Source organism: Nicrophorus vespilloides, unplaced genomic scaffold (genome assembly GCF_001412225.1).
Source record: "Nicrophorus vespilloides isolate i.1.1-1 unplaced genomic scaffold, Nicve_v1.0, whole genome shotgun sequence".
Taxonomy (NCBI): domain Eukaryota; kingdom Metazoa; phylum Arthropoda; class Insecta; order Coleoptera; family Silphidae; genus Nicrophorus; species Nicrophorus vespilloides.
Window position 1 is genome coordinate 1 of NW_017098627.1, and position 25,743 is coordinate 25,743.

A 25,743-nucleotide genomic window follows, 5' to 3' on the forward strand; every position below is an offset into this window, starting at 1 on the left:
TTAGCCGTTTGGCTGTAATTCGTATTCAAATTTTAAAAAATGCTCGAAGAAGCAGTGTTTTTACATTTCATTGATTTATTCGAAAACTATAATAGATAGAATGAATACAAAAGATGCAAATGAAAGCTGAATGTTTGGGGAATCTAGCAAGTATCGATATATTACTGTGGTTTTAGCCGTTTGGCTGTAATTCGTGCTCAAATTTTAAAAAATGCTCGAAAAAGCAGTGTTTTTACATTTCATTGTTTAATTCGAAATCTATAATAGATAGAATGAATACAAAAGATGCATTTTGTTACATAAGAAGTTGCGCAACGCTTGCGTGCATCTGATTATGTAAAAAAGTTTATTACTTTTCGAGTTATTAACGAAAATCTCGATGACTCAATGACGGGTTAAAATCATAGAAATTTTTATTTACTTTTCTACCCAAATTTCGTTGTAAAGATGAAGAAAACTAAAAAAAAACTAAACCTGATTCAAACCGGAATGTAAGAAAACCTATCTAAATGTATAAACTGCAAAACGCTTACGTTTCTCAAGCTTCCTCTCCTCGCTACTAAAATTCGCGCAGCGGAACTCTAAATAAATGTTTTCTTTTACGCCCTATTTAAGGGCTTTATTTATTATGTATATTGTGTCTCTTCTTTGCTCCACTCTTTCATTCACTCTTTATTTCTCTCTTTACTTCTTTATCCCTCCAACAGCGTGTGCATCTTCCATTCGAATTACTTACTTTTATTACTTCTATTTACAGCAAGAAAACGAATCGCATGTAAAATAAACTAAAAACTAAATGGGGGGAGTCTGTTAAAGTGAACACGGATAGTTCGAATGTACTCGCAGTAGATGAATGGGGGAGGAAAAAAAAAACGAAATAAAAGGACGAGAAAGTCGTGGAGCAATTGATTTCTCTGTGCCGAAAAGGAGGATTTACAGACGTGAAATATTTCGTTTGATCCAAGAACGTTTCGGTAAACTCACTTTTATTCCCTATACAAAATACGTTCAACACTTCTTCACACATTTGAATTAGCAAATTCATTAAGAATCACAGTTTATTAACAAATTTAGTCATATTTTTTATTATATTTCATACATTTTTTCATCTTTTTTTTAATACTTATTCAGTATTATATTTATTTTTATAATCATTACAATTTCATTTAACAAATATTCAATAAATTAATAAAAACACAGTGATGTCAATTCAGAAGTGTAAGAATGTATTGATTTGTCTAACTTTTTTCTTTTTTTCTTCTATTCTTCTGCGGCTGGGAAAGTCCTGCAAAGAAACCGAAGACCCTTCGGTCTGTGGATCAAAGTCCGAAACGAGACTGGACAACTTTTTAGTTAAAGAAGTAAAGTAGTAGTAAAAAAGAAAAAAACACACCCGGCCGGAATAAATAAAGTCGCCACCGGTCAATAAATCCGAACGTTCGATGGTTTTATACTGGACCGCATCGATGTTTCCAACATTTAACCACCCCATGCGAAAACACCCCAGTTTCATCTATTTTGTTTGCGCACAAAACGGTAATTTAAATTGGAATTGCGCTCGAGTACATTTAACTTCAATATTTGGACCGTGAATTACCGTGTCATGTTTGCAGGTAAATACGAACGAAATTGCAAATGAAACGCCCTCGAAAATTCAGTAATTTTCCATGATTATAGCTCGATCCCTCATATTTCCATGATGATTTTCAAATTCACGCTTCATTTCAAACAATTCCATTAAAAATTAAACATTTTAAAGTCCAAAAGTACAAATTTTAAATTGAAAATTTATTGTAAACTTAACCAAATAAAACCTAAATTGAATTGTTACAACATAATTGTTTAATAGAATAGTTAATGTTATATAAAAGCAATGCACTAAAGCAAATAAATCTGCAGTTAATCAAAGTATCAGCAAACTCGGAGCTGAAAATTACACGAAATTAATTTGTATGCAACGAATCGCAGTGTTTGTTCGGGGAAAAACGAAACGAAACATCAAACAAACGCACAAACTAACACACTAGATCCGACGGACGCGATAAATATTAATTAAGCGATTGTTTGATTAAATTATTTAATTATTTATCCGCGCCGCGAAAATTGCAATTTATCAGCAGTTTTTTTTAGCCGGCTGTATTTCGAATTTAATTCTCGATTTTGTTTCGCGTTTCAAATTTTTTTTTTCCCAACGCACACCAGACCGCAGGGGTTGTTTTTTTTTTTAACAAACCAAGGGTGCGCTGTAAATTTGAATTGTTAATCGTCGGAACTCTCTGAAACAGTGACGTTAAGTCACAGTGTTTTTATTTATTTATTTTTTTTTAATGGACGAACGAATTTAACCAGATAATATTAATAAAAATAAATGTTTGAATATAATTTTGCAGGTGTGAAATTGTCTCGTGCATACGTCGGTTTATGTAATCGGTTGTTATAGGAGGCGAGCAAACGCCGGAAGCGAGCTAGGAACAGCCGCCTTCGATATTGCAGTGCGCAACTAGTTATTATTAGGGAATATTCGCGAGTGATTCAAATTGGAGCTGGTTAACACAAATGTGTATGCTGCTTCCATTGAAGCCAATTTTGGGGTCAGAAATGATTCATCATCGATTCTTCGCGGCGCGGACAAGACTGTTGAATTATTCAACGAAGCCCAATGCCTCGGATGACTTTAATTTCGCACGAGAGGATAATTCGTTTCCTCCTTAATGTTACCGATCACGATCAATTGCCTAAATTACTGTAATGCCCATCGCACGTACTCGAGTCTTTACAAAAGAAAGGAAAAGAAAAAGAAGTAAATCTTCGATGTTTGACAACTCACTTTTACAAGTTATACCACAGTCGAATTTCTAACATCGTAGCAATGTTTAAAGACACGTTACATTCCCCAAACATTCAGTTTTCATATGCATCTTTTGGATTCACTCTATCTATTATAGTTTTCGAGAAAATCATGAAATGTGAAAACACTGCTTTTTTACATTTTTTTCAAATTTGAACGCGAATTACAGCCATAATGATAAAATCACAGTAATATATCAATACTTGATAGATTCCCCAAACATTCAGCTTTCATAAGCATCTTTTGGATTTATTCTATCTATTATAGTTTTCGAGAAAATCAATGAAATGTGAAAACACTGCATATTTTTTCATTTTTTCAACTTTGTACGCGAATTACAGCCATAAGGATAAAATCACAGTAATATATCAATACTTGCTAGATTTCCCAATCATTCAGCTTTCATAAGCATCTTTTGTATTCATTCTATTTATTATAGTTTTCGAAAAAATCAATGAAATGTGAAAACACTGCTTTTACGAGCGTAATTTTTTCGTTTTTTCAATTTTGAACACGAATTACGGCCATAAGGATAAAACCACAGTAATATATCAATACTTGCTAGATTCCCCAAACATTCAGCTTTCATAAGCATCTTTTGGAATCATTCTGTCTATTATAGTTTTCGAGAAAATCAATGAAATGTGAAATCACTGCTTATTTTTTCATTTTTTCAACTTTGAACGCGAATTACAGCCATAAGGATAAAATCACAGTAATATATCAATACTTGCTAGATTCCCCAAACATTCAGCTTTCATTAGCATCTTTTGAATTTATTCTGTCTATTATAGTTTTCGAGAAAATCAATGAAATATGAAATCACTGCTTATTTTTTCATTTTTTCATGTTTGAAAGTGAATTACAGCCATAAGGATAAAATCACAGTAATATATCAATACTTGCTAGATTCCCCAAACATTCAGCTTTCATATACATCTTCTGGAAACATTGTATCTATTATAACTTCTGAGAAAATCATGAAATTGTGAAAAACCATCTTTTTCTTACCGTTAATTTTTCATTACTTTCCAATCGAATTAATTTCGTTCATTTGTAATTTTGGTGATTTCAATTTTGGAAACGGATTTACATAATCAAATGGAGAGTGAATACAGAATGAAACCAAACCAATATACACACACACTTTTAATGCTAAATCCCTTTTGGCAACAGACTGCAGCACGTGCTGACTGCCAAAAGCCTTTCCCCATGAAACTCTTCTGGTTTCCTTCTCTCTCTTTTTCCCCATTTCAAACAGAAGACTTGTTACACACTCAAGCGCACCGCGTAATGAGCTTGTTGCATCTTCAGAAGATCCAAACCCTTCAACACCCAACCAATTCACATTATTTTCAATGTAATCAACAATTAAAACAATGCATTTAATTGTCGTTGTGTTCAGTGCATCATCGTATACCTGCAGTTTGCGGCGCACGAAGAGATTTACAATTATCGTTCGGTTCGTGGAGCCAAAACGTGTATTGCCAGGTGGAATTGGTCCACGCCGTTTGGCAACGGAATGCGTGTAAGATTTTCTGGACCCTCCGGCGTGTCCTTTAATACCTCAGAGCCGCATAAATTCCGAAAACCCCACTCTCCGAGGTGACATCACTTTTGTTTAGAGCTTAATTGTTGTTTGTGATTTTTTTCGAGTTGTAATTTTTTTTAATGCCTTCCATGTCCCAGCGGAGCGAAGATGAAAATGAAATAAAAATAAAACTTTTAACGTGTTTTTTGTTTGTTTGTTCAAACCAAGGGCTCCCGCGGGATAGGCTGAAAACGGTGCTGCTCTTGCAGTAAACGTTGAATCATTGAATTATTACATTAATCGGTTTAAAGCACAAACACGAATATCGATCAATTTTGATGTGTATGGGAGGTGTTAAAATTTGCTGAAATTATATAAATTATGTAGATGTTTGATGGGGGCGCTTGGTTGGTTGGAGACGAGACGACGGAGAGCGCATATAGTTTCAAGACTCCAGACACCACTTAATACCTGCTCAAGCTTACACCGCGGATGCAGTCTCATGACATTTATTTAACTAATCATTCAACCACCGAGGCGGCATTAAATTGCACCGATTAATTTGAACGTCTCTCGCAAATATTCACACTTACGTGCACAGTCTATCCTCTCGCTTGTTTAATTAATTTAAATTTCCCGCTTTAAAAATATCCTACTTATTAATTAAACAGTGAATAATTAGTCAAAAATTTCCCAAGGGAAATAACTATTTATATTTACTTATTTTGTACCAATTAGTATGAGTTTTAATACAATTTTTCTCAGAGGAAAACGCAACAATGATAACTCATAGCAGACGAAAGATGAAGTAATCATCTTCACTAAACTAAACACTTTACGTAACATATTTCAATATTGCCGAATATGCAATAAAATCATAATAAAGTTCATTAGTTATTAACGAAAATAGATTTTTTTTCTATGAAATTGAGATTAAAAAAAAAATCTCATTGGGAATTGGACAAAATTTTCGGTGATTTTCAGATTACTTTGAAAATCGAAATATCGAAATATTACAGAGAAATTAGTAAACTCGTTGGAAAGATGAGACTTTCAGCTTTAATTTGAGTATAAGATGATCGAATTATCTTATGTATTTGCTGAGTAATTCACTAAAATCTGAAGACATCGAAAATCCAATTGGCAATTTGACAAAATTTTCGGTAATTTTCAGGTACTGAAATCCAAATATCGATGCTAGCTAGAATCGTTTCAGTGGGTTCATTGTAAGGGTAGCATATAGTATGAATCGTGTTGAATCACGTAATCATCCTGTTTGGTTATCCTGAAAAGAAATAACTTGTAGAAGTTTCTCTTTCAGCAACGATACTTTTTATAGCTCCTAGTGGAAAGATGTCAGTGGGCTCTTTGGAAAGGTGAGACTTTCAGCTTTAATTTGAGTATAAGGTGATCGAAATATCTTATGTATTTGCTGAGTAATTCACTAAAATCTGAAGACATCGAAAATCCAATTGGCAATTGGCAAAATTTTCTGTAATTTTCAGGTACAGAAATCGAAATATCGATGCTAGCTAGAATCGTTTCAGTGGGTTGACTGAAAAGGTAGCATATAGTATAAATCGTGTTGAATCACGTAATCATCCTGTACGGTTATCCTGAAAAGAAGAAAATGTGGAGAGGTTGCTTTTTCAGCAACGACATTTTTGATAGCTCTTAGTAGAAAGATGTCAGTAGGCTCTTTTGAAAGGTGAGACTTTCAGCTTTGATTTAAGTATAAGATGATCTAATTATCTTATGTATTTGCAAAGTAACTCACTAAAATCTGAAGACATCGAAAATCCAATTGGCAATTTGACAAAATTTTCGGTAATTTTCAGGTACTGAAATCGAAATATTGGTGCTAGCTAGAATCGTTTCAGTGGGTTTATTGTAATGGTAGCATATAGTATGAATCGTGTTGAATCACGTTATTATCCTGTTTGGTTATCCTGAAAAGAAGAAAATGAGTAATTCACCAAAATCTGAACACTTCGAAAATCCAATTGGCAATTGGACAAAATTTTCGGTAATTTTCAGGTACTGAAATCGAAATATCGATGCTAGCTAGAATCGTTTCAGTGGGTTCATTGTAAGGGTAGCATATAGTATAAATTGTGTTGAATTACGTAATTATCTGTATGGTTATCCTGAAAAGAAATAACGCGTAAAAGTTGCTCTTTCAGCAACGATACTTATTACAGCAGAAAGTTGCCAATAAGCTCGTTCGAAAGGTGAGACTTTCAGCTTTAATTTGAGTATAAGATGATCGAATTATCTTATGTATTTGCAAAGTAATTCACTAAAATCTGAAGACGTCGAAAATCCAATTGGCAATTGGACAAAATTTTCGGTTATTTTTCAGGTACTGAAAAATCGAATATCTATGCTAGCTAGAATCGTTTCAGTGGGTTGACTGTAAGTGTAGCATATAGTATAAATCGTGTTGAATCACGTAATTATCCTGTACGGTTATCCTGAAAAGAAATAACGCGTAAAAGTTGCTCTTTCAGCAACGAGACTTGTTACAGCAGAAAGTTGCCAATAGGCTCGTTCGAAAGGTGAGACTTTCAGCTTTAATTTAGACAAAATTTTCGGTAATTTTCAGATACTGAAATCGAATTATTGTTGCTAGCTAGAATCGTTTCAGTGGGTTCATTGTAAGGGTAGCATATAGTATGAATCGTGTTGAATCACGTAATTATCCTGTACGGTTATCCTGAAAATAAATAACGCGTAGAAGTTGCTCTTTCAGCAACGAGACTTTTTACAGCAGAAAGTTGTCAGTAGATTCGTTCGAAAGGTAAGACTTTCAGCTTTAATTTAAGTATACAATGAATTATCTTATGTATTTGCTGAGTAATTCACTAAACTCTGAAGTAATTCAAGAAAACCGGATGAAAATTACGTAAGTTTTCATTCATAACGAATTGCGTAACGATTTCAGCAAATCACTTTTCAAAATTCGCTTCTACATTCACGTACGATAAATATACAGGTGCGAACGGCCGTAATGTCCTGCAAGGATTTCCTTCTAAAGCCCCGATGAAAGCCGATCCACAACATCCGCGGCGCCTTTCAATTCCCATCCAATAAAACCGATTCCCTTTATCATCACCCGAATTATCCTCGCAAAACTTATCATTTACAATACCGTTGCATCGTTTATTAGCATTGTTAATCATTCGTGGCAAGATGAACGATCATCCACTTCTTCCACATTAGCATTTGTTCGTTAATCTGTTTTCTTTCGATCCGTTGTTTTGTTCTACGCAAAAGATTAGCAAAAGAAATTATGAAGGAGAGGCTCATTATTAATGAAGTTATCGGGGAACCCTTAACGACTTGCCCCGGTTGAACTTTCCGTTCGCAATTAATCATTCATAATCTGGATTCGATTGACTTCGATTTCTTAATTAAGAAATGTTTCCCATTAAGCGGCCACCACCACCAATCTGTGTGTGTGTATTTTTTTTTTTTAATTTAGTTTTATTATTTCGCTCAAAGCAAACCCGGGTAATTGATTACTACACGAGTTTGCATACTATATATATATATTACGTAATTGCGGCCTTCTATAGAAAGCTTCGTAATGAATGTCCTTTGAACGACGATTCTTATCACGAAATGCAATTTGTGTTGGGCTTACGCAAGAAATGTGTCGTTGCGCAATACATTTTATTGCTCTCTCTCTACACTATATACACACACACACTAACACTTATTCACTCAATGTAACCAGGATACCGCAATGACAACAAAAAGGACATTTACCAAAGGTCGTCCGCCTCTCGCACGCAGTATTCGGCCCTCCTGATCATAATGGATGAGGACGTTCTTCCTGATACCAATTGGTGAGGATTTTACTTCTTTTTTTTTGTCTTTGTGTCTTTTTATTTGTGTTTGATGGGACGTGACGATTTGCAGCGAGCGTCTTGCTAAGGTCTCGAGGTTGCCGTTAAACGCAGGTGGACGGATCGAAAGCGTCCTGGAAACAATCGACAGGACCATCTCGATCCTTAAGAGCGTCGAGCACATAAGCGACGCGGGCGTCGTCAAAGGCAGCGACGTCCTGGACGACGTCGCTGCGGAGGCGAAACGCAAGCACGATGAGATGTTAAATGGGCCGCAAAAGAAATGGTGGCAGCGTCTGGATGTTGCGGAGAAATGCGACCTTCAGTTTTGAACGTCTCGAGGTAAGAAGAGAAGTCTCAACAATGCAGACAATAAAATATAAGATTTTTGAAGTAATTAGTAAAAACATTTATCAACTTTCACAGTAAATTTTCTAGAAAATTGTAATATTTGTAAATTTATAAAATAATTTCATTAACTATATTTTTAGCTTTAATTAACACATTTAATATTACTTAAGTTCTTTCTAGAATTAATGAAATTTGCGTTTGTCTCATCCAGAAAAAAATACATTTGTGAACTTTCACTGTGAATTACTAGAAAACTGTAATATTTCTAAATTTAGAATTTGAATCATTTTATTCCGTATATTTTTAGCTTTAATTAACATATTCAATATTACTTATTTTCCTTCTAGAATTCCTGAAATTTGCTGAAAAGTAAACAAGCGTTTGTCTCATTCAGAAAAAATACATTTGTGAACTTTCACTGCGAATTACTAGAAAACTGTAGTATTTGTAAATTTACAATTTACATCATTTTATTCAGTATATTTTTAGCTTTAACTAACATATTCAATATTACTTAAGTTCTTTCTAGAATTCCTGAAAAGTAAAAATGTGTTTGTCATGTTTAGAAAAAAAAATATATTTGTGAACTTTCACTTTAAATTTCTACAAAACTGTAATATTTCTAAATTTACAATTTACATCATTTTATTCAGTATATTTTTAACATTAACTAACATATTCAATATTACTTAAGTTCTTTCTAGAATTCCTGAAATTTGCTGAAAAGTAAACATGCGTTTGTCTCATTTCAAAAAAAATCATTTGTGAACTTTCACTGAGAATTACTAGAAAACTGTAATATTTCTAAATTTACAATTTACATCATTTTATTCAGTATATTTTTGCTTTAATTAACATATTCAATATTACTTAAGTTCTTTCTAGAATTCCAGAAATTTGCTGAAAAGTAAACATGCATTTGTCTCATTTAGAAATACAATATATTTGTGAACTTTTACTTTAAATTACTAGAAAACTATAATATTTCTAAATTTAGAATTGCAATCATTTTATTCAGTATATTTTTAGCTTTAATTGACATATTCAATATTACTTATGTTCTTTCTAGAATTCCTGAAATTTAGAATTCGAATCATTTTATTCAGTATATTTTTAGCTTTAACTAACATATTCAATATTACTTAAGTTCTTTCTACAATTCCTGAAATTTGCTGAAAAGTAAACATGCGTTTGTCACATTTAGAAAAAAAAATACATTTGTTTTAAATTTCTACAAAACTGTAATATTTCTAAATTTACAATTTGAATCATTTTATTCTGTTTATTATTAGCTTTAATTAACATATTCAATATTACTTAAGTTCTTTCTAGAATTCCTGAAATTTGCTGAAAAGTAAACATGCGTTTGTCTCATTTAGAAAAATATTATATTTGTGAACTTTCACTTCGAATTACTAGAAAACTATAATATTTGTAAATTTACAAGTTAAATCATTTTATTATATACAATTTTGTCTTTAATTAACAAATTCAATATTAATTATGTTCCTTCTGGAGTTTCAGACATTTGCTGAAAAGTAAACACACATTTACAAACATTTCTACAAAACTGTAACATTTCTAAATTGAGAATTCGAATCATTTTATTCAGTATATTTTTAGCTTTAATTAACATATTCAATATTACTTATGTTCTTTCTAGAATTCCTGAAAATTGCTGAAAAGTAAACATGCGTTTATCACATTTAGAAAAAAAATACATTTGTGAACTTTCACTTTAAATTACTAGAAAACTGTAATATTTGTAAATTTACAAGTTAAATCATTTTATTCTATACATTTTTATCTTTAATTAACAAATTCAATATTAATTACATTCCTTCTGTAATTTCAGACATTTGCTAAAAAGTAAACACACAATTAAAAAAAATTCTACAAAACTCTAATATTTCTAAATTTATAATTTGAATCATTTTATTCCGTATATTTTTAGCTTTAATTAACATATTCAATATTACTTAAGTTCTTTCTAGAATTCCTGAAATTTGCTGAAAAGTAAACATGCGTTTGTCTCATTTAGAAAAAAAAATACATTTGTGAACTTTCACTGTGAATTACTAGAAAACTGTAATATTTATAAATTTACAAGTTAAATCATTTTATTCTATACATTTTTATCTTCAGTTAACAAATTCAATATTCATGCTTATTTTCATAATGTTCATGTAATTACAAGAAGCTCGTTTGATCTTCAAATTCACATTTTCATCAACATGAAAAGGCAAAGTCATTTCCGGTCTTCGACAGCTCTCACTTTTCCTTCCCTTCTTCCTTCCTGCAAAAGTCAAGAGCTGAAGAGGAAGCAAAAAGACGGAAGCTCGTTTCTTGCACGACACGGCGTTAAGTAAATATTAATAATCGGTGCCTCGGGTGTCCTCTCGAAATGTTTTTATTACGATCCACGGCGGCAATAGTAGTTTTGTCCGTAATGCTTTCCTCCAGGAAAGAGACGAAACGAATGTCTGTAAATTTGATTCGTTTTTACTACAGAACTGGACCCCCATGCGCCCCATTATTCTATTTTCACTGTGAGAAGAGAAACATTCTTGTTTCCTTTATATATATTTTTTTTTGTATTTCAAAACGCGCAGCATTCTTTTCCAAGGGAAACCGCAACGTTTTTATTAAATTATATAACTTCTCCCTCGACTGCTTACATTATTTATTATTTTTTTTACTTTTGTGCTTGCTACTGCTACATTTTTTTATTTTGTATGTTTTTTGGATATTCGCAGCAACAAAGGACGAACCTTTTGAATACTTTAAATGAGAGGGATTATGTTTAGTTTCCTCCCTTCGTTCGCTTCGTTTTTTTTTGTAATTCGCTCTTCACATTTTCCACCCCAATTCTCGACTCTGAAACACACACATATTTACCGAATTTTTCTTACGTATTTTCCAGAGCCAACCGAACAACAGCCCAATGGAATTTCAACAATTCAATTGTTCTGTTCGCAGCATTCTTCATTTATATTACATTTGTTTTTTTGTAACTAAGCAACGTATTCAATGTTATTATTGTTAAAGCTTACATAACTAAATTTTATTCTTGTTTATTTGTTTTGTAACTAAGCAATTTATATTATCAATTGTTAAAATTTTATCTAATAACTAAATATTTTTGTTGTTAATTTAAAAGTTTCTCAATTAATAAGAATCAATAAAAATTACATTCTTCTTCTATTAAATTATAATAATTAATATTATTACTAAGAAAAAGAGTAAATTGTTTGTATAGAAATTTTAAATTTCGCGCTTTGTTAGTTAAATGCTAGTAAGGATTCAAACAAGGATTACAGGGATCTGCATTGCAACCTACACACCCCGGTCCTTCTCTTATTTGACAGATTCTAACTAAACAAACGTTTAGCGATGCGTGTTTGTCTTATGTATAATTGGATAATTTGCAGAATGTAATCAATTAGTTCAGTGATTAATTAGTGATTTGTACTGTGCAAGTGAGTACTGTGAGTACTGAAGCTGTATAACTTCCATTTAATTAGATTACTCATTCATTATCATATCAGTGTTTCTTTTATTTATAATGTTATTCATTTGTTTTAGGTGAAGATGATTAGGCAAGGCTACGATCGTAAACTGGCTGAAAAGCTGATCATTCTTAACGATAGAGGAGTGGGTATGCTCACCCGCATCTACAACATCAAGAAGGCATGCGGGGATGCCAAATCCAAGCCGGGTTTCTTATCAGACAAAAACCTGGAATCCTCGATCAGAACCATCACCAGGAGGTTTCCGCAGATCGATGTGAAAAGTCTGCAGCCACTGTTCCTGATCAAGAATGAAATCATCAAATCGCTCTCCTTATACTATTACACGTTCGTAGATTTGCTCGATTTCAAGGATAACGTGTCTGAGCTGCTCACAAGCATGGATGCGTATCAAGTCCATTTGGATATAACTTTGAACTTTGAGTTAACCAAAAATTACATGGATTTGGTGGTCACCTATGTGTCGTTGATGATTCTGCTTTCGAGGGTGGATGATAGAAAAGCGGTTTTAGGTCTGTTCAACGCCGCCTACGAGATGGCCCATTCGGAGGGTGACAAGAGTTTCCCCAGATTGGGCACGATGATCATCGACTACGAGATGCCTTTCAAGAAGTTGGCGGAAGAGTTCGTGCCTCACTCGAGATTAGTTCTGAGCGCGCTCAGTTCGCTCTACGAGACTTACATGAATCGTAACGTATCTGCTGTTAAGTGGAGATCGGATTTTAAATTGAGTTTGGTGGGGAATCCGTCTCTGCTCTTGAAGCCAGTTATTGCTGATAGCATGTCTTGCGAGTATCTCTCGTTGGATGTGATGGACAGATGGATCATCTTTGGATTGACTCTGTGCTACAATCAGATCGCTACGGATATATTCAATCCGATGTGGGTTGGGGCTTTGGAGTCGTCCTGGGCCGTGCCGCTGTTTCGTGACGAAGTTATTCACATTCATCCGTACGTTTTGAGTTTCTTTGAGTTAAATAAGAATGTTAAAGGTATTTCCAAGAGGATTTCGGAGGTGAAGGATTGCCAGAACCACGCCGTGCAGAAGGCTGGGTATAAACATAGGGAGCGGAGGAAATTCTTGAGGACGGCTTTGAAGGAACTGGGATTGATTCTCACCGATCAACCGGGGCTTTTAGGACCTAAAGCCTTGACGGTGTTCATGGCTTTGTGCTACGCCAGAGACGAAGTGCTTTGGCTTTTGAGGCACAACGATAACCCGTCGCACGCTAAAGGTAAAGGAAAGAGTCCTGAAGATTTGGTGGATAGGCAGTTGCCGGAGCTGCTGTTCCACATGGAGGAATTACGAGTTTTGGTGAGGAAATACAGCCAGGTGATGCAGAGGTATTACGTGCAGTACCTCTCCGCTTACGACGCTATTGCTCTGAAGAACATGATTCAGAATATGCAGGTGTGTCCGGAGGATGAGAGCACGATACTCTCTTCGCTTTGCAGCACCATATCCAATTTATCTATTAAACAAGTGGAGGACAATGAGTTGTTCGATTTCATCGCGTTCCGACTCGACTGGTTCCGCTTCCAAACGTTCATCTCCGGCGGGAAATCGTCTATTAAGATCTCCGACAACAAGGAGCTGGTGCACTTCTTCGACTCGGTGCAGTTCCACACGAGGATGGTCGATCACCTGGATAACATCATCACGGAGACTTCGGATTTGTCGATCTTCTGCTTCTACAGCCGCATCTTCGAGGAGCAGTTCCACATGTGCTTGGAGTTCCCGGCGCAGAACCGTTACATCACCGCGTTTCCTTCGATCTGCAGCCACTTCCAGAACTGCACGCACGAGCTATGCCCCGAAGAGAGGCACCATATTAGAGAGCGCAGTTTGTCGGTGGTGAATATCTTCTTGGAGGAGATGGCCAAAGAGGCGAAGAATATCATTACGGCTATCTGCGATGAGCAGTGCAAGATGAGCGATAAGTTGCTTCCGAAGAACTGCGCTATCGTCATATCGCAGCAGATGAACAGGAAGAAGAAAGATAAGAACAAGAAGCACATCCTGGAAGTGGAGAGGCCGGGGAAGGAGAGTTACCGGAAGACACGCGAGAATTTGACTACAATGGATAAGCTGCATATGGCGCTGACCGAGCTGTGCTTCGCCATCAATTATTGTCCGACGATTAACGTTTGGGAATACACCTTTGCACCGCGCGAATATCTCCATCAACATCTGGAGAATCGCTTCGCTCAAGCTCTTGTTGGAATGGTGATGTTCAAACCGGAGACTAACGAAATTGCGAAACCGACTGAGCTTTTGGCGAGCGTCAGGGCTTACATGAACGTGCTGCAAACTGTTGAGAATTACGTGCACATCGATATAACGCGCGTCTTCAACAACTGTCTTCTTCAGCAGACGCAGAAAGTCGACAGCCACGGAGATAAAACCATCGCAGCGCATTACACGCAATGGTACAGCGAAGTGCTTTTACGACGAGTCAGCGCTGGGAACATCTGCTTTTCGATGAATCAACGCGCCTTCGTCAGTTTAACAGCGGAAGGAGCGATCCCGTTCAACGCTGAAGAGTTTTCAGACATCAACGAGCTTCGAGCACTGTCCGAACTGATCGGCCCTTACGGCATGAAGCAGCTCAGCGAGACGTTGATGTGGCACATCTCCAGCCAAGTGCAGGAGCTGAAGAAATTGGCCGGTGCGAACAAAGAAACTTTAACTGCGCTCCGAACGAACTTCGATAAACCTGAGGTGATGAAGGAGAACTTCAAGAAGTTGACCAACGTCGAGAACGTGCTCCAACGCATGACCATTGTTGGTGTTATCCTGAGCTTCAGGCAGTTAGCGCAATCTTCCCTCACCGACGTCTTGGAAGAGCGAATCCCGTTTTTGCTGAGCTCGATCCTCGATTTCAAGCATCATCTTCCGAGCGGCGATCCCATGAAGATCGTCAGCGAGATGACCTCGGCCGCTGGTCTTCCATGCAAAGTGGATCCAACTCTGGTGAGCGCGCTGAAGGTGCAGAATCAAGGCAACGAAGTCGAGATGGAAGATCATTCACTCGTCTGTCTCCTGATGGTCTTCGTCGCCGTATCCATTCCGAAACTGGCGAAGAACGAGGGTTCCTTCTATCGCGCCTCCCTCGAAGGACATTCCAACAACATACACTGCATGGCTCTGGCCATAAACAACATCTTCGGAGCGCTGTTCACGATCTGCGGTATGGGAGATATCGAAGATAGGATGAAGGAATTCCTTGCTCTAGCTTCCTCGAGTTTGCTGCGCTTGGGTCAGGAGGCCGACAAAGAGGCGATCAGGAATCGCGAGTCCGTTTATCTGCTGCTGGATCAGATCGTGCAGGAGTCGCCCTTCCTCACCATGGACCTCCTGGAATCCTGCTTTCCCTACGCACTCATCCGCAACGCTTACCACGCAGTCTACAAGCAGGAGCAGGCGATGGCATAACTTCACCAATTAGCCAAAATCTATTTATTTTTTAACCTACCCTCCCGTATATATTATATAGCTTTAAAAAAAAAATACATTTTTTTAATACAGTTTATATATAAACATATTAAGTACAATTACAATAAAAATACGTATATGAAATAATTAGTTTTTCTTTCTTTCAACATTCCTGAAAAAATAAGCTAAAAAGATGAATTTGAGTCTGAATCTCAACAAATTTGAGACAAATGTTTCTTATACTTACTAATTACGATCGCAGTTGCTTCGAAATCAAAACAAAATGGGCAATTTGTTCATTTTTATTATATAGTATTTACATATATATTATTTTCATTTTTTTTTTCTTCTTTAAAGTTTTTTTTTTATACAATATCAATACACAATTTTTCAGCATCAAATATATATGATTTTCCACACATCATCATCATCATTGGTGTGTTTGTGTGTGTGTGTCCTATTTGTATATATATATACTTTCATTTGTTTATTCATTTTTTATACACAAAACGATTGAATAAAAATAAAAACAAAAGAAGGAAAACAAAAACAGACATTTTGACTGGTTCTCATAGAAGAATAGATACAATTAATTAATTAGAAACTTAATACACACACGTACACTTGTTCCAATTTCCAAAAAAAACAAAAATCAACAATTTTCTTTGTTTGTTTCCCGCAAATCTACAATTTGTTGTTACTCTATCATCATCATAAACTCGCATCTTCAAATTGTTGAAATCAGCAAACCGGAAGTGCATTTGCCACAATCTTATATCACATTTACCTGAAATTTATCAATATACTCTTGTTTTATTCATTTTTTTTTGTTTGTTATTACTTTATTTACTCGAATCGCGAACGCAGAAAAAAAAACAAAACTAATTACAAAAATATCTTCGTCACCATTGTTTGTTGTTTTTTTAAATATTTCTGGTTGCTCCTTAAAAAAACGTATGTCTTTACGTACATTCAAAAACATTGCTTCATCCACAAGAAGAAAATAAACAGAGAGAGAATCTTCTCGTAGAATTTTCTTGATTTCCATGGAATGTCTTCAAATACAATTCGCCAAGTCAAAAAAAAAACAACAACAAAAGAATATACAATAAAAAAACGTTAGTATATATAGTGTCTCTTTAAAACGTACCCTAATTGAAATGAACAACATTCACGTAATTCTTATTTATTGCATTACAAAAATAGTTTTTTTTAAATATTGAATAATATATATATTGTTTGTAATTTTTTTTATACATATTTGTTAATAGAAAGGAGAGGATATATATTATTTATTTATATATATAATTATAATAATTCTCAGTAAACTCATTCATTTCAATTAAGATTTAAAAAAGTTTTTTTTTCTTCTCGTCTTTCAACAAAGTCGCTCCTACATCGTCAATAAATTACAAATTAAAAAAGGGTTATTTTGGTTACCTAAAACAACAAATGTACAACTAAGTTTCGGTACCAAGAACAACAAAATTATCCAATTTTTTTTTTGTATCTCTTTAAAAAAACAATGGTAAAATATTCTTTTTTTACTCTCGTCGTCTCTTCTCAAAATGTGTGGAAACGTCGGTTCTCACCGTAAATACAAGTTTTTTTTTTGTCTTCCTCCTCAATCAATTCCAAACTTAGTTTAAACATTCAAAAATTACACGTATAAAAGGGATAGAAAGTAGAGACAAGTACAGTATAAACTAAATATTTGTAAAATTAAAAACAATATATATAAATATGTAAAGAGGAAATGTAAAGTGCGAATACTGAAAATAGTAGCAAGAAAATAATAAGTATATAGTGAGAGAGATCAATTGAGCTAACTGAGATTATTTGGCAATTGTTTTATGTGTGTGTATGGGCGTATTTAGAAACCTCAAGGAAAGAAAAACTGTATTGATACTTAATAATTATGGCTCCTTATTGATTAAGAAAATTTGAACATTTGGTTGTTTGGGTGAGAACCTTTTTCGTTTGTTGTTTGCTGCTGCTTCTGCTGTAATTGTTTGTTGTTATTGTTGTTGTGAGGGATTGAGGAAATTAATTAGTTAAAGTAATAGTTTGTAAATCTAACGAATAATAATAATTCTTAATAGCGAAATAATAAATCAGCCTTTGTATGTATTTTTTTTCTTTCTTTTTGTCCACGATTTTCAATAGATCTTGTGTGTGTTTCCTCGAATAAAGGAAGCTAAAAATATATATATTTATGTATATATATATATAGAGATATAAGTTTATATCCTTAAAAAAAATTAAATAATTGCTAATTTAAACAAACAAAAATACACAGTGGAAACAAAAAAAAATAATAATAATATTAAGAGTAAAATAGGAGAAATTAAACTAAAACAAAAATTATATGTAAAAAAGGGGGAAAAACAAAACGTAATAAGAAATATCTTTATGCTGGAAATATTTTGCTTTTCTCTCTAAATAGAAACAAAATAATATATATATATAATATTTTTGTTTAAAAAAGGTGACTAAAAATTCGAATGCACCCGTTTTTCTTTTGTTTCTCGAAAGAATCGCGATCTTTCTTTGTTTTGTTTTGTTTTGACCGTAGATTTGGTTCGCACTACACGCACTAAAAAAATCGAGTCTTTCGTATGTTATTGTTGTTGTTATTCTATGTTGGATTTTCATGTTATTTTCTTTCAGTTCTCGTGTAGCAATCACAGCTGGACCTTCATTTCCTTCTTCATCTTCCTTTTTTGAATCGTCTCTCTTCTTCTCCTGTTGCTGGTTTCCTCCTTCTAAGTCCTCTCGCCTGAAAGATTATTGCTGGTGGAGGAGGTTCCTGGGCGGTTAATGTTGTTGTTGTTGTTATTGGTTGAAGTGGTGGTGTTGTTTGTGATGGGGGCCGAATTGAAGGGCGGACCTTCGAACTGGATGTTGGCCATGGGTCCACCCGGGTATTCTGGAGGTGGCGATACCCGGGTCGTTTCCCTGGCCCCACCGTCCTGTCAGACCTTCTGCATCTCGAACGTGTTCCTATAGGCACCGGCGTACGCGTGCGATCGACCTGGGGGTGCAGTTGCTACTGGATAATAATCTAAGTCGTACGCAATAAAAGTTTGTTTGTTAGTGTCACGCGGTCCAGGATCAAAGGATGATGATGCTTCTACTATAACCAGAAACTGCATAACATGTAATCACATCAAAGACCATATGATAATCGATGCGGTGATGATAGTATTTCAGTTTCTGGAGGTGAAGGTGACGGGGTAGATGTGTTTTTGTTCATGTTGTTGTTGTTAGTAAAGTGTGGTGGTGTGGAATGAGTTTCGAGGATGTTCCTAAATGCTTAACACTCTTAGATTGATACCTTTGGGGGCGTACTGCTGTCCCCTGCCCTCCCCGTACCCGTGTCGGGGTCCGTGGCTGCCCGTGGGCCGACTAGATCTTTCGCCCCTCCGGACCTGTCCCGGATGTCCGGCACTGTGTCCACCAGGATGATGTACGCCTCCGCCGCTGTGATGATTCCGCTAAAATAAACGAAATTAATAGATCTAAAGAATTTGCAAGTATTTGTTAGTACCATTCGCCGTAGCGTGTTCATGGGTCGACGCAACGTTTCGCTGATGCGTCTAGCTGGAGGTTTCTTTGGATTCGAGGAGGGAGTGTGCACCGCGCAGCACTTGATGAAGAGTCCCATGAATATAATGAAGAGGATTCCCATGAGGAGGACGGCCCACCAGTACTCCGTGATCCATTGGGCAACCGTCAGGAGAGTTTCTTTGTTGAAGAGAAGATTCATGAGCCGCACCAGGGGACCGTCCGCGTCCACCGCTCGGCATTTCAGGAACACATCGCAGTATCCCTATAAAATGAATTGATAATTCTATTGTTCAATTGGTTGTTAATAATTACCTGGAAGTTGTCGCAGGGAGAGCCGGGCCTTAAGCTGATACCGCCAGGCGGAAGTCCGACAAGATGCGCGAATTCGCTGGTACTCCGACACTTGTCCGTGCCGTTCTGGCACGCCAACTCGCACAGCTGCCTCTTGTCAATGTTAGGTGTGTCCTGCGATGTCAGCGAGCAAGCAGTGAGATTCCACTCCAAGCAGATGGAACCGCTGCAATCACCGGCGATGCACAGTTGAGTGCCGTTGTTGCATCTCGTCTTGTCAGGTCTCGGACTCGGTGCGGGACACTCCGCCGAAAGCCCGTTGCATTTCGATGACCTGGAGCAGTCCGATTCCGTTTTGCACACCTCCATCTTCCACGCTGGTATGAAATGGCAGGTGTCGCCGCTGCAGCATGGCCCTTGACTCGGACTGCACTGGGTCCCTGCTCTCCGTTGACACCCTTTCGCGCTCGAGTTCAACTTGCGATCCTCCGCGCTCACGATCCTCGGATAGCAGCAACTGTCGTGGCATTCCTTGTCGTCGTATCCACAGTCGCATTCCTCTCCAGCCTCAACAATCTTGTTGCCGCAGAAAGCACCCGCGGAAGCGGTGAAACAATTCCTCTTCTTGCTGTCGTTGATCGCGTCCAGGACATTCGAGATGTTCCCGACGCTGCAGCTGGAGAACTTGCTGTTGTTCGGACGATCTCCGCTCGTCGCGGACGCGAACATAATAAAGTTTCCGTTCAGTCCACCCGGTCTGCATTCCGGCGGATAATCGTGCTGAAGAATTCAAACAAATAGAGTTAATCAGATTATATGTTCAAGGAAAAAAAACATTATCTTACGGGTGATCCAAAATTGTGACCGATCTCGTGAGCTAACGTGAGCTGCGAAACCTTCGGCGGCACCCGACTGTTGTAGTTGACGAACGTGATTATACCGGTGTTCAGAGAGCGCTTCGTGCTTTGGTACATCCCTCCGATCGTCTCCGTGTAAGTCTTGTACTTTTCGCAGATCCCTCCGGAAGCTCCCGACGCTGATGCCACCCAGGCCAACCCCAAGGTGCCTCCGGTGAAATCGCGGTACGTGAAGACGTACGCGAGGCAAAAGTCCTCGTGATTCCCTAACGAATGGATATTCAGGAAATTGCTCACGTCGATGTTCTCCATGCAGAACTGATTGATCTCGCAGTGTACGCAGCGGCAAGACGAGTCGTCGTCGATCTGCGAAATTACGCATTTTTGATTACCAAGGGATAATATTACCAAGAAAATACGTACCTTTATCCTCTGCACCTCGAACTTTATATCCCTGTGCTCGACGCGTCCATCGAATTTCGTATCACGATAAATATAATTAACGGCAGTGACGTGATGCGCGATGAGCGACAGAATCTCCTCCCTCGTCTTCTCGTTCACTTCAGCTTCCTTCCGCGGATCCAAATGCTTTATACAAACACAAATGAAAACAATTAATAAATAACTAAACAATTTAATTGCGTCAGATCCAATTTCCCGGAACGAAATCGAAATAAAAATGATGAAAAAGGAACAAAAAGAAAACAACAGGTTGCAGGAGATGGCGCAGCTCGAAATGATGATATTATAATATGCAAAAGCAATTTAGTTTCAGCTGGATTTCTGCAGCGGGAAACGAATGTGGAGAAAAGTATATATGAAATAAAATGGGGACGGGGAAAAAGCAAAGAGAGAGTTGGTAAATCTCGCCGGAAGTTATTTAAAATTATACCTCGGGGAATCCTTCCCGTATGTGCCTCCAGATGAGGGGATCAGTTTGGATGAACAGCGAGCAGGTCTTTTTGTTCTCGTCCCTTCTGGTCGCCCTGCGAAATCTACTATTATGAGGCGCCTCGTTCGCCTCCCTCGAATATTTACTAATGTCGTCCTCTCTATTATCCTCCAAGTATGAAGAAGTAGTAGCAGTGGATGAAGACGATGAGGTTTTTTTGGCAGTTTTCTTGTTTTCTCTGAACCTCTTCGTCTTCGGCGGAGCCTCATCCTCCACGCCGTTCTGTATCGAGTCCATCCATTGGGACACCTCGTCGTTTATGCCGCAACCACCGGAATGCCCTTGAAACAGAAACAATACACGATTCACACAATGCATCGAAATTCGACTAAAATAAACGAGAATTGGCGATATCTCCATGTGAATGGATCCAATAATAATATAAATTTGGAATTGATTGGAAGCAATTCGGCCGAATGGAACGGCGCCAATGGGCCGGAAATCACAGATGAAGGATTATCTCTCATAATAATAATAATAACAACAATCAATACACGCAGAATGATAGAAAAAGAAACGTACTTTACGAGTGTAACAACAGCAATTAACGTGCAAATTATATTTGTTGTTGTTTTTACGTACCTTCACGCTCATTCTTGTAGGGATCGTCGACGTGGTGCTCCTTGTAAATCACAGAATGGAACGTCCTGTTCGGATGGAGGTCGTGCGGAAAGTAGTGGTGCGCCTTCTCCACGTAATACGAATCCTTGTTCGTTATGATTTTACCCTCGAAGACGCCGTCCATCACTGAACCGAACACCGAACTATCCGAATCGCCTGCAAATGAAAGTATTACATAATTTATTCGCACTGAAGATACACAGTTTAAATAATTCAAATGGTGCGAAATCTTCGCCGGAAGTCGAGCGCGAAACGTTGACTTTAATATTTCAGTTGGACGAAAATCGAGTCGGACTTTTCACCACTCTTCGCATATAAAATGGAACTCCCAAATGTAAAAAAAGCAACAGAACAACTTTGGTAAAAATTCCTTTTTGAATATATATTAAAAAAACATACTCACTGACCTCGTGCGATTTGCGAAATAATCCGATTATATCACCGTTTATTTTTAATTTCAATACGAATTACTCGAATTAGATTTACACAACTTGCTTCAAATTGTTCAAAAATTATATGAAAAGAAGGGAATTTAAGAATCGTAAAGGAATTATCAATAAATTGTAATTAGTTAAAACGAAACGTGACTCATGGGAAATCCCGTAAAAATACAATTATTGAAATTTCTTCAAAATCTGCAATTCCAAGTATATTTTACCTTTATTAAATAGATAATTACGTAAACATATTACTTATGCAAATCGTATTTCTATGAAAAACTTTCAAGTCATTTGCAAAACCTTAAAACAATGATTGAAATTACTAAAAATATGCAGTTCTAACTATGTTTCATCAATACCAGTTTTGCAAAAATCTTAAACACTTTTTACTATTCTATTATTGATTTACTTAAATATTTAGAATAAATTAGCACGTACTTCTATGATTAATATGTGTTTACATGAAAACTGTGCAGTTATAGCAAATGTTTGCTTTGCAAATGATGTCAGTCGTAGAAATAATTGAAGAAATTCCTAACTTCTATAATTTTATGTAATTTTTTAGCTAATTTTAAACATGAATTTCTTATTTCTCTCAATTTTCTAATTGTGTTGATTAATTTTCAGTATTTAAACAGATTACTTTTCAAACAAAACGTATATGTTTCAATATTCCATTCAAATATTGTAATTGTAGTTGAAGTTCAAGAGAAAGAACGAAAGAACGTTTTTCTGTCTTCTTGATTCCACTTTCACCTTGATTCGATCGAGTCGCCGAGTTTCAAGTAAACAAACTAGAAGATATAGACTTGAAGAAGGCACGCGGATATTTCCTTTGCTCTCTTAATACAAACACACACACAAAAGAAAAGAAAAAATGAGATGAATCGATCGGTGATTATAAACCATAAAATCGGAATTTTACGAGCGCGAAGTGAGATTGATGGTGAGAGTAGGAGGATATTTTTATAGCGTAATCCCAAACGATTTCTTTCTCTACCTCGAAACTACTAGCGCGCTCTTTGATCGACGATTACAGGAGTTTTGGTTTAAGGTAAAGTTTCGTCCAACAGAAAAAAGGAAATAACGAGAGTGAGAAAGATGAGCTAACGCAACAAAAGGCAACTTTTCAACCCGCGATAATAAATTGGAATTTCAACGTATTATTGTTACTTTTTTTTATACTTCGCTTCATGTACGTATTTCTGCGGTGAAGAGAGCAGCTACACACCCTCGGATGATGAACGACGGGACGCGTGCCGGAATTTATTGCCTCGCCTATTGTCTCCTCCTCGATATTTCAATAAACACATTCGAATTTTTTGCATTTTTTTGAACTTTGAACACGAATTACAGCCAAATGGCTAAAACCACAGTAATATATCGATACTTCCTAGATTCCCCAAACATTCAGCTTTCATATGCATCTGTTGCATTCATTCTATTATAGTTTTCGAGAAAATCAATGAAATGTAAAAACACTGCTTTTTCGAGCATTTTTTAAACTTTGAACCCGAATTACAGCCAAACGGCTAAAACCACAGTAATATATCGATACTTCCTAGATTCCCCAAACATTCAGCTTTCATATGCATCTGTTGCATTCATTCTATCTATTATATTTTTCGAGAAAATCGGTTATCGATCCATGTGTGTATATGATAATTGCATTCTCGAAGATGTTGTATTGATTTGTTTGGATTTGGTGCGGACTGTACAAACGTCGGGCACAATCGCGCGAAATAGCTGGGAATAATTGTCAAACCGATTCAGTTTGCGGGGACAATCAGAAAGGGTTTATCTATTGTGGACCCTCGAGGGTTGGTGGAGAGACTCGACGGAGAGGGACGTAATTCAATTTAACGCGTTACGAAGTTTAGGTGTTATCTCCTGCAGCTGGAATATTTGTTGCGATAATGTTCCTTTTGATACAGTTTCTCTACTGCTGCTGCTCCTAAATACTCTTCGAAGAGTTAAAGCAACTGTAGAATCATTGTTTTTTTAGATCAAAGGTTTCATTTCTACTTGAAATCTTCCCTGTTTAGAGTAGTATAACAAAAAGAAGTTAACTGCAATTTGTTTAACATCTTTTAAGTTATAAGAAGCAACAATTTCGGATGGTTGTCAGGATTGTTGCTACAACTTTCGTACTAAGATTGTTCTCATCTTAATCATCAAACCTTATGCTTTTGAAGTAGAGGATGAAGAGTGTAAAGCTGTGCTTACCGACGATGTGTCCATGGTAAATATGTGAGGAATCCACTTGTATGGGCTTCCCGTCCGTTCCGTGGACCTCCAAATTATCACTGAACACTGCTAAGTCCCTCTTGAGTCGCAGGTTGAAGTTGCGGCCGTGCGCGGCGAACGATAAGTGGACGGCATTATCCTTGACCACCGACCTCCTCGCCCTGAGATGGGCCTTGTGGACGTCCCGGTGATCGTAGGACAGAGGCTCGTAATGGGCGATGTACTCATTGAGGCGGTTGTGATTCTCTGCAAGAAAAACACATATAAAATAAGCAAAATTTGCAACAGAAAAAATTCTCAACAAAACGTGTTATTATTAATGAGGAAGTCCAACTAATTAAAATGTATAAACCGTAGCGTCAACAGTAATGTCGTGTGTTAAACGACGACGACACGTTCAGAATATACACGAAGAGTTCAGCATTTCGACAATGCATTTAACACGATGTCTCGCAACGTGAAGAACATTATTATTTTTCTTTGTTTGTTGTTGTTATCCTGGAAGGATTCGCGGAAATAAGACTAAATAAGGATTTTTACGATATAGACGTTTCCAGCTGCAGGATTCGAAATTTAATAAAGACAATGATGCTACGACGTTTTCCCGTACAAGATTCCAAGTGTAATTGGCGAACCAATTAGTGTTTTATCCTTGTACATAGATTTCTCTTTTTTTTTTTGGTATTTCTATACATTTTTCCAACATCCGCTCGTTTCTATTCATTCATCGAAAACTTTACCCAATTATTTCAATTTGTCCAAAAAATAAAAAAATAAATCCTTGCCTGTTCAATTACCTCAATTTCAACATTAACATAACAATTAATTTTAACCTTACACAGACTGCAAATATAAATAAAAATCATCAAAACAGTGTTGCTTTTTGTTGCAACATTGATCCACTAAATTACTTCAAAACAATTACAACATAAACTAATTAATTAACATAACAATAGACATTTTTTTTAAATGCGAAAACATCGATAAAAACAGTCACTTTGATCCACTTTAGGCTGAAAGCTCACCGTTTCTTTCAAGACTACTCCAGACAATTTCAATGTCTTGTGTTCGGATTATCCCCCCAAGTCTCTTTCTTCCATCACGAAAGATTTAACAATTGCTTTTATTTCTTCATACTTTATTCAAATCACAAATGGATTTTTCTTTTAAATATATGCAGAAGATGGTAAAATATAATTGGAAATGATTACAAATGTT

At 36.4% G+C, this 25,743-nt stretch overlaps 2 protein-coding genes across 6 annotated transcripts; one reads left to right on the top strand and one right to left on the bottom strand.

Moving 5' to 3' along the window:
- The first annotated feature begins 11,938 nt into the window (after positions 1-11,938).
- On the top strand, positions 11,939-15,589 carry LOC108562924 (membrane-associated protein Hem). 2 transcript variants are annotated; one of them, XM_017921431.1, is made up of 2 exons: positions 11,939-12,069; positions 12,167-15,589. In XM_017921431.1, exon 2 carries the CDS (start codon positions 12,173-12,175, stop codon positions 15,545-15,547), a length of 3,375 nt encoding a protein of 1,124 aa, XP_017776920.1. In that variant the 5' UTR covers positions 11,939-12,069; positions 12,167-12,172; the 3' UTR covers positions 15,548-15,589. The 2 variants fall into 2 exon arrangements, with proteins under 2 accessions (XP_017776920.1, XP_017776921.1); XM_017921432.1 differs by having other exon boundaries at positions 11,939-12,060.
- A 2,378-nt stretch (positions 15,590-17,967) lies between these two features.
- Positions 17,968-24,771, bottom strand: LOC108562925 (disintegrin and metalloproteinase domain-containing protein 10; the record flags this gene model as incomplete). 4 transcript variants are annotated; one of them, XM_017921436.1, is given in 9 exon segments in its annotated part: positions 17,968-18,581; positions 18,885-19,044; positions 19,098-19,379; positions 19,430-20,188; positions 20,254-20,631; positions 20,689-20,853; positions 21,158-21,498; positions 21,800-21,994; positions 24,505-24,771. In XM_017921436.1, coding segments are annotated over 9 exon segments (2,606 nt in total), but the record flags the coding sequence as incomplete, so codon positions are not given.
- Between the last annotated feature and the right edge of the window lie 972 nt (positions 24,772-25,743).

What these genes read in the sequence shown, in the direction of transcription:
- LOC108562924 (XM_017921431.1), top strand. Translation starts at nt 12,173, where the DNA reads ATGATTAGGCAAGGCTACGATCGTAAACTGGCTGAAAAGCTGATCATT.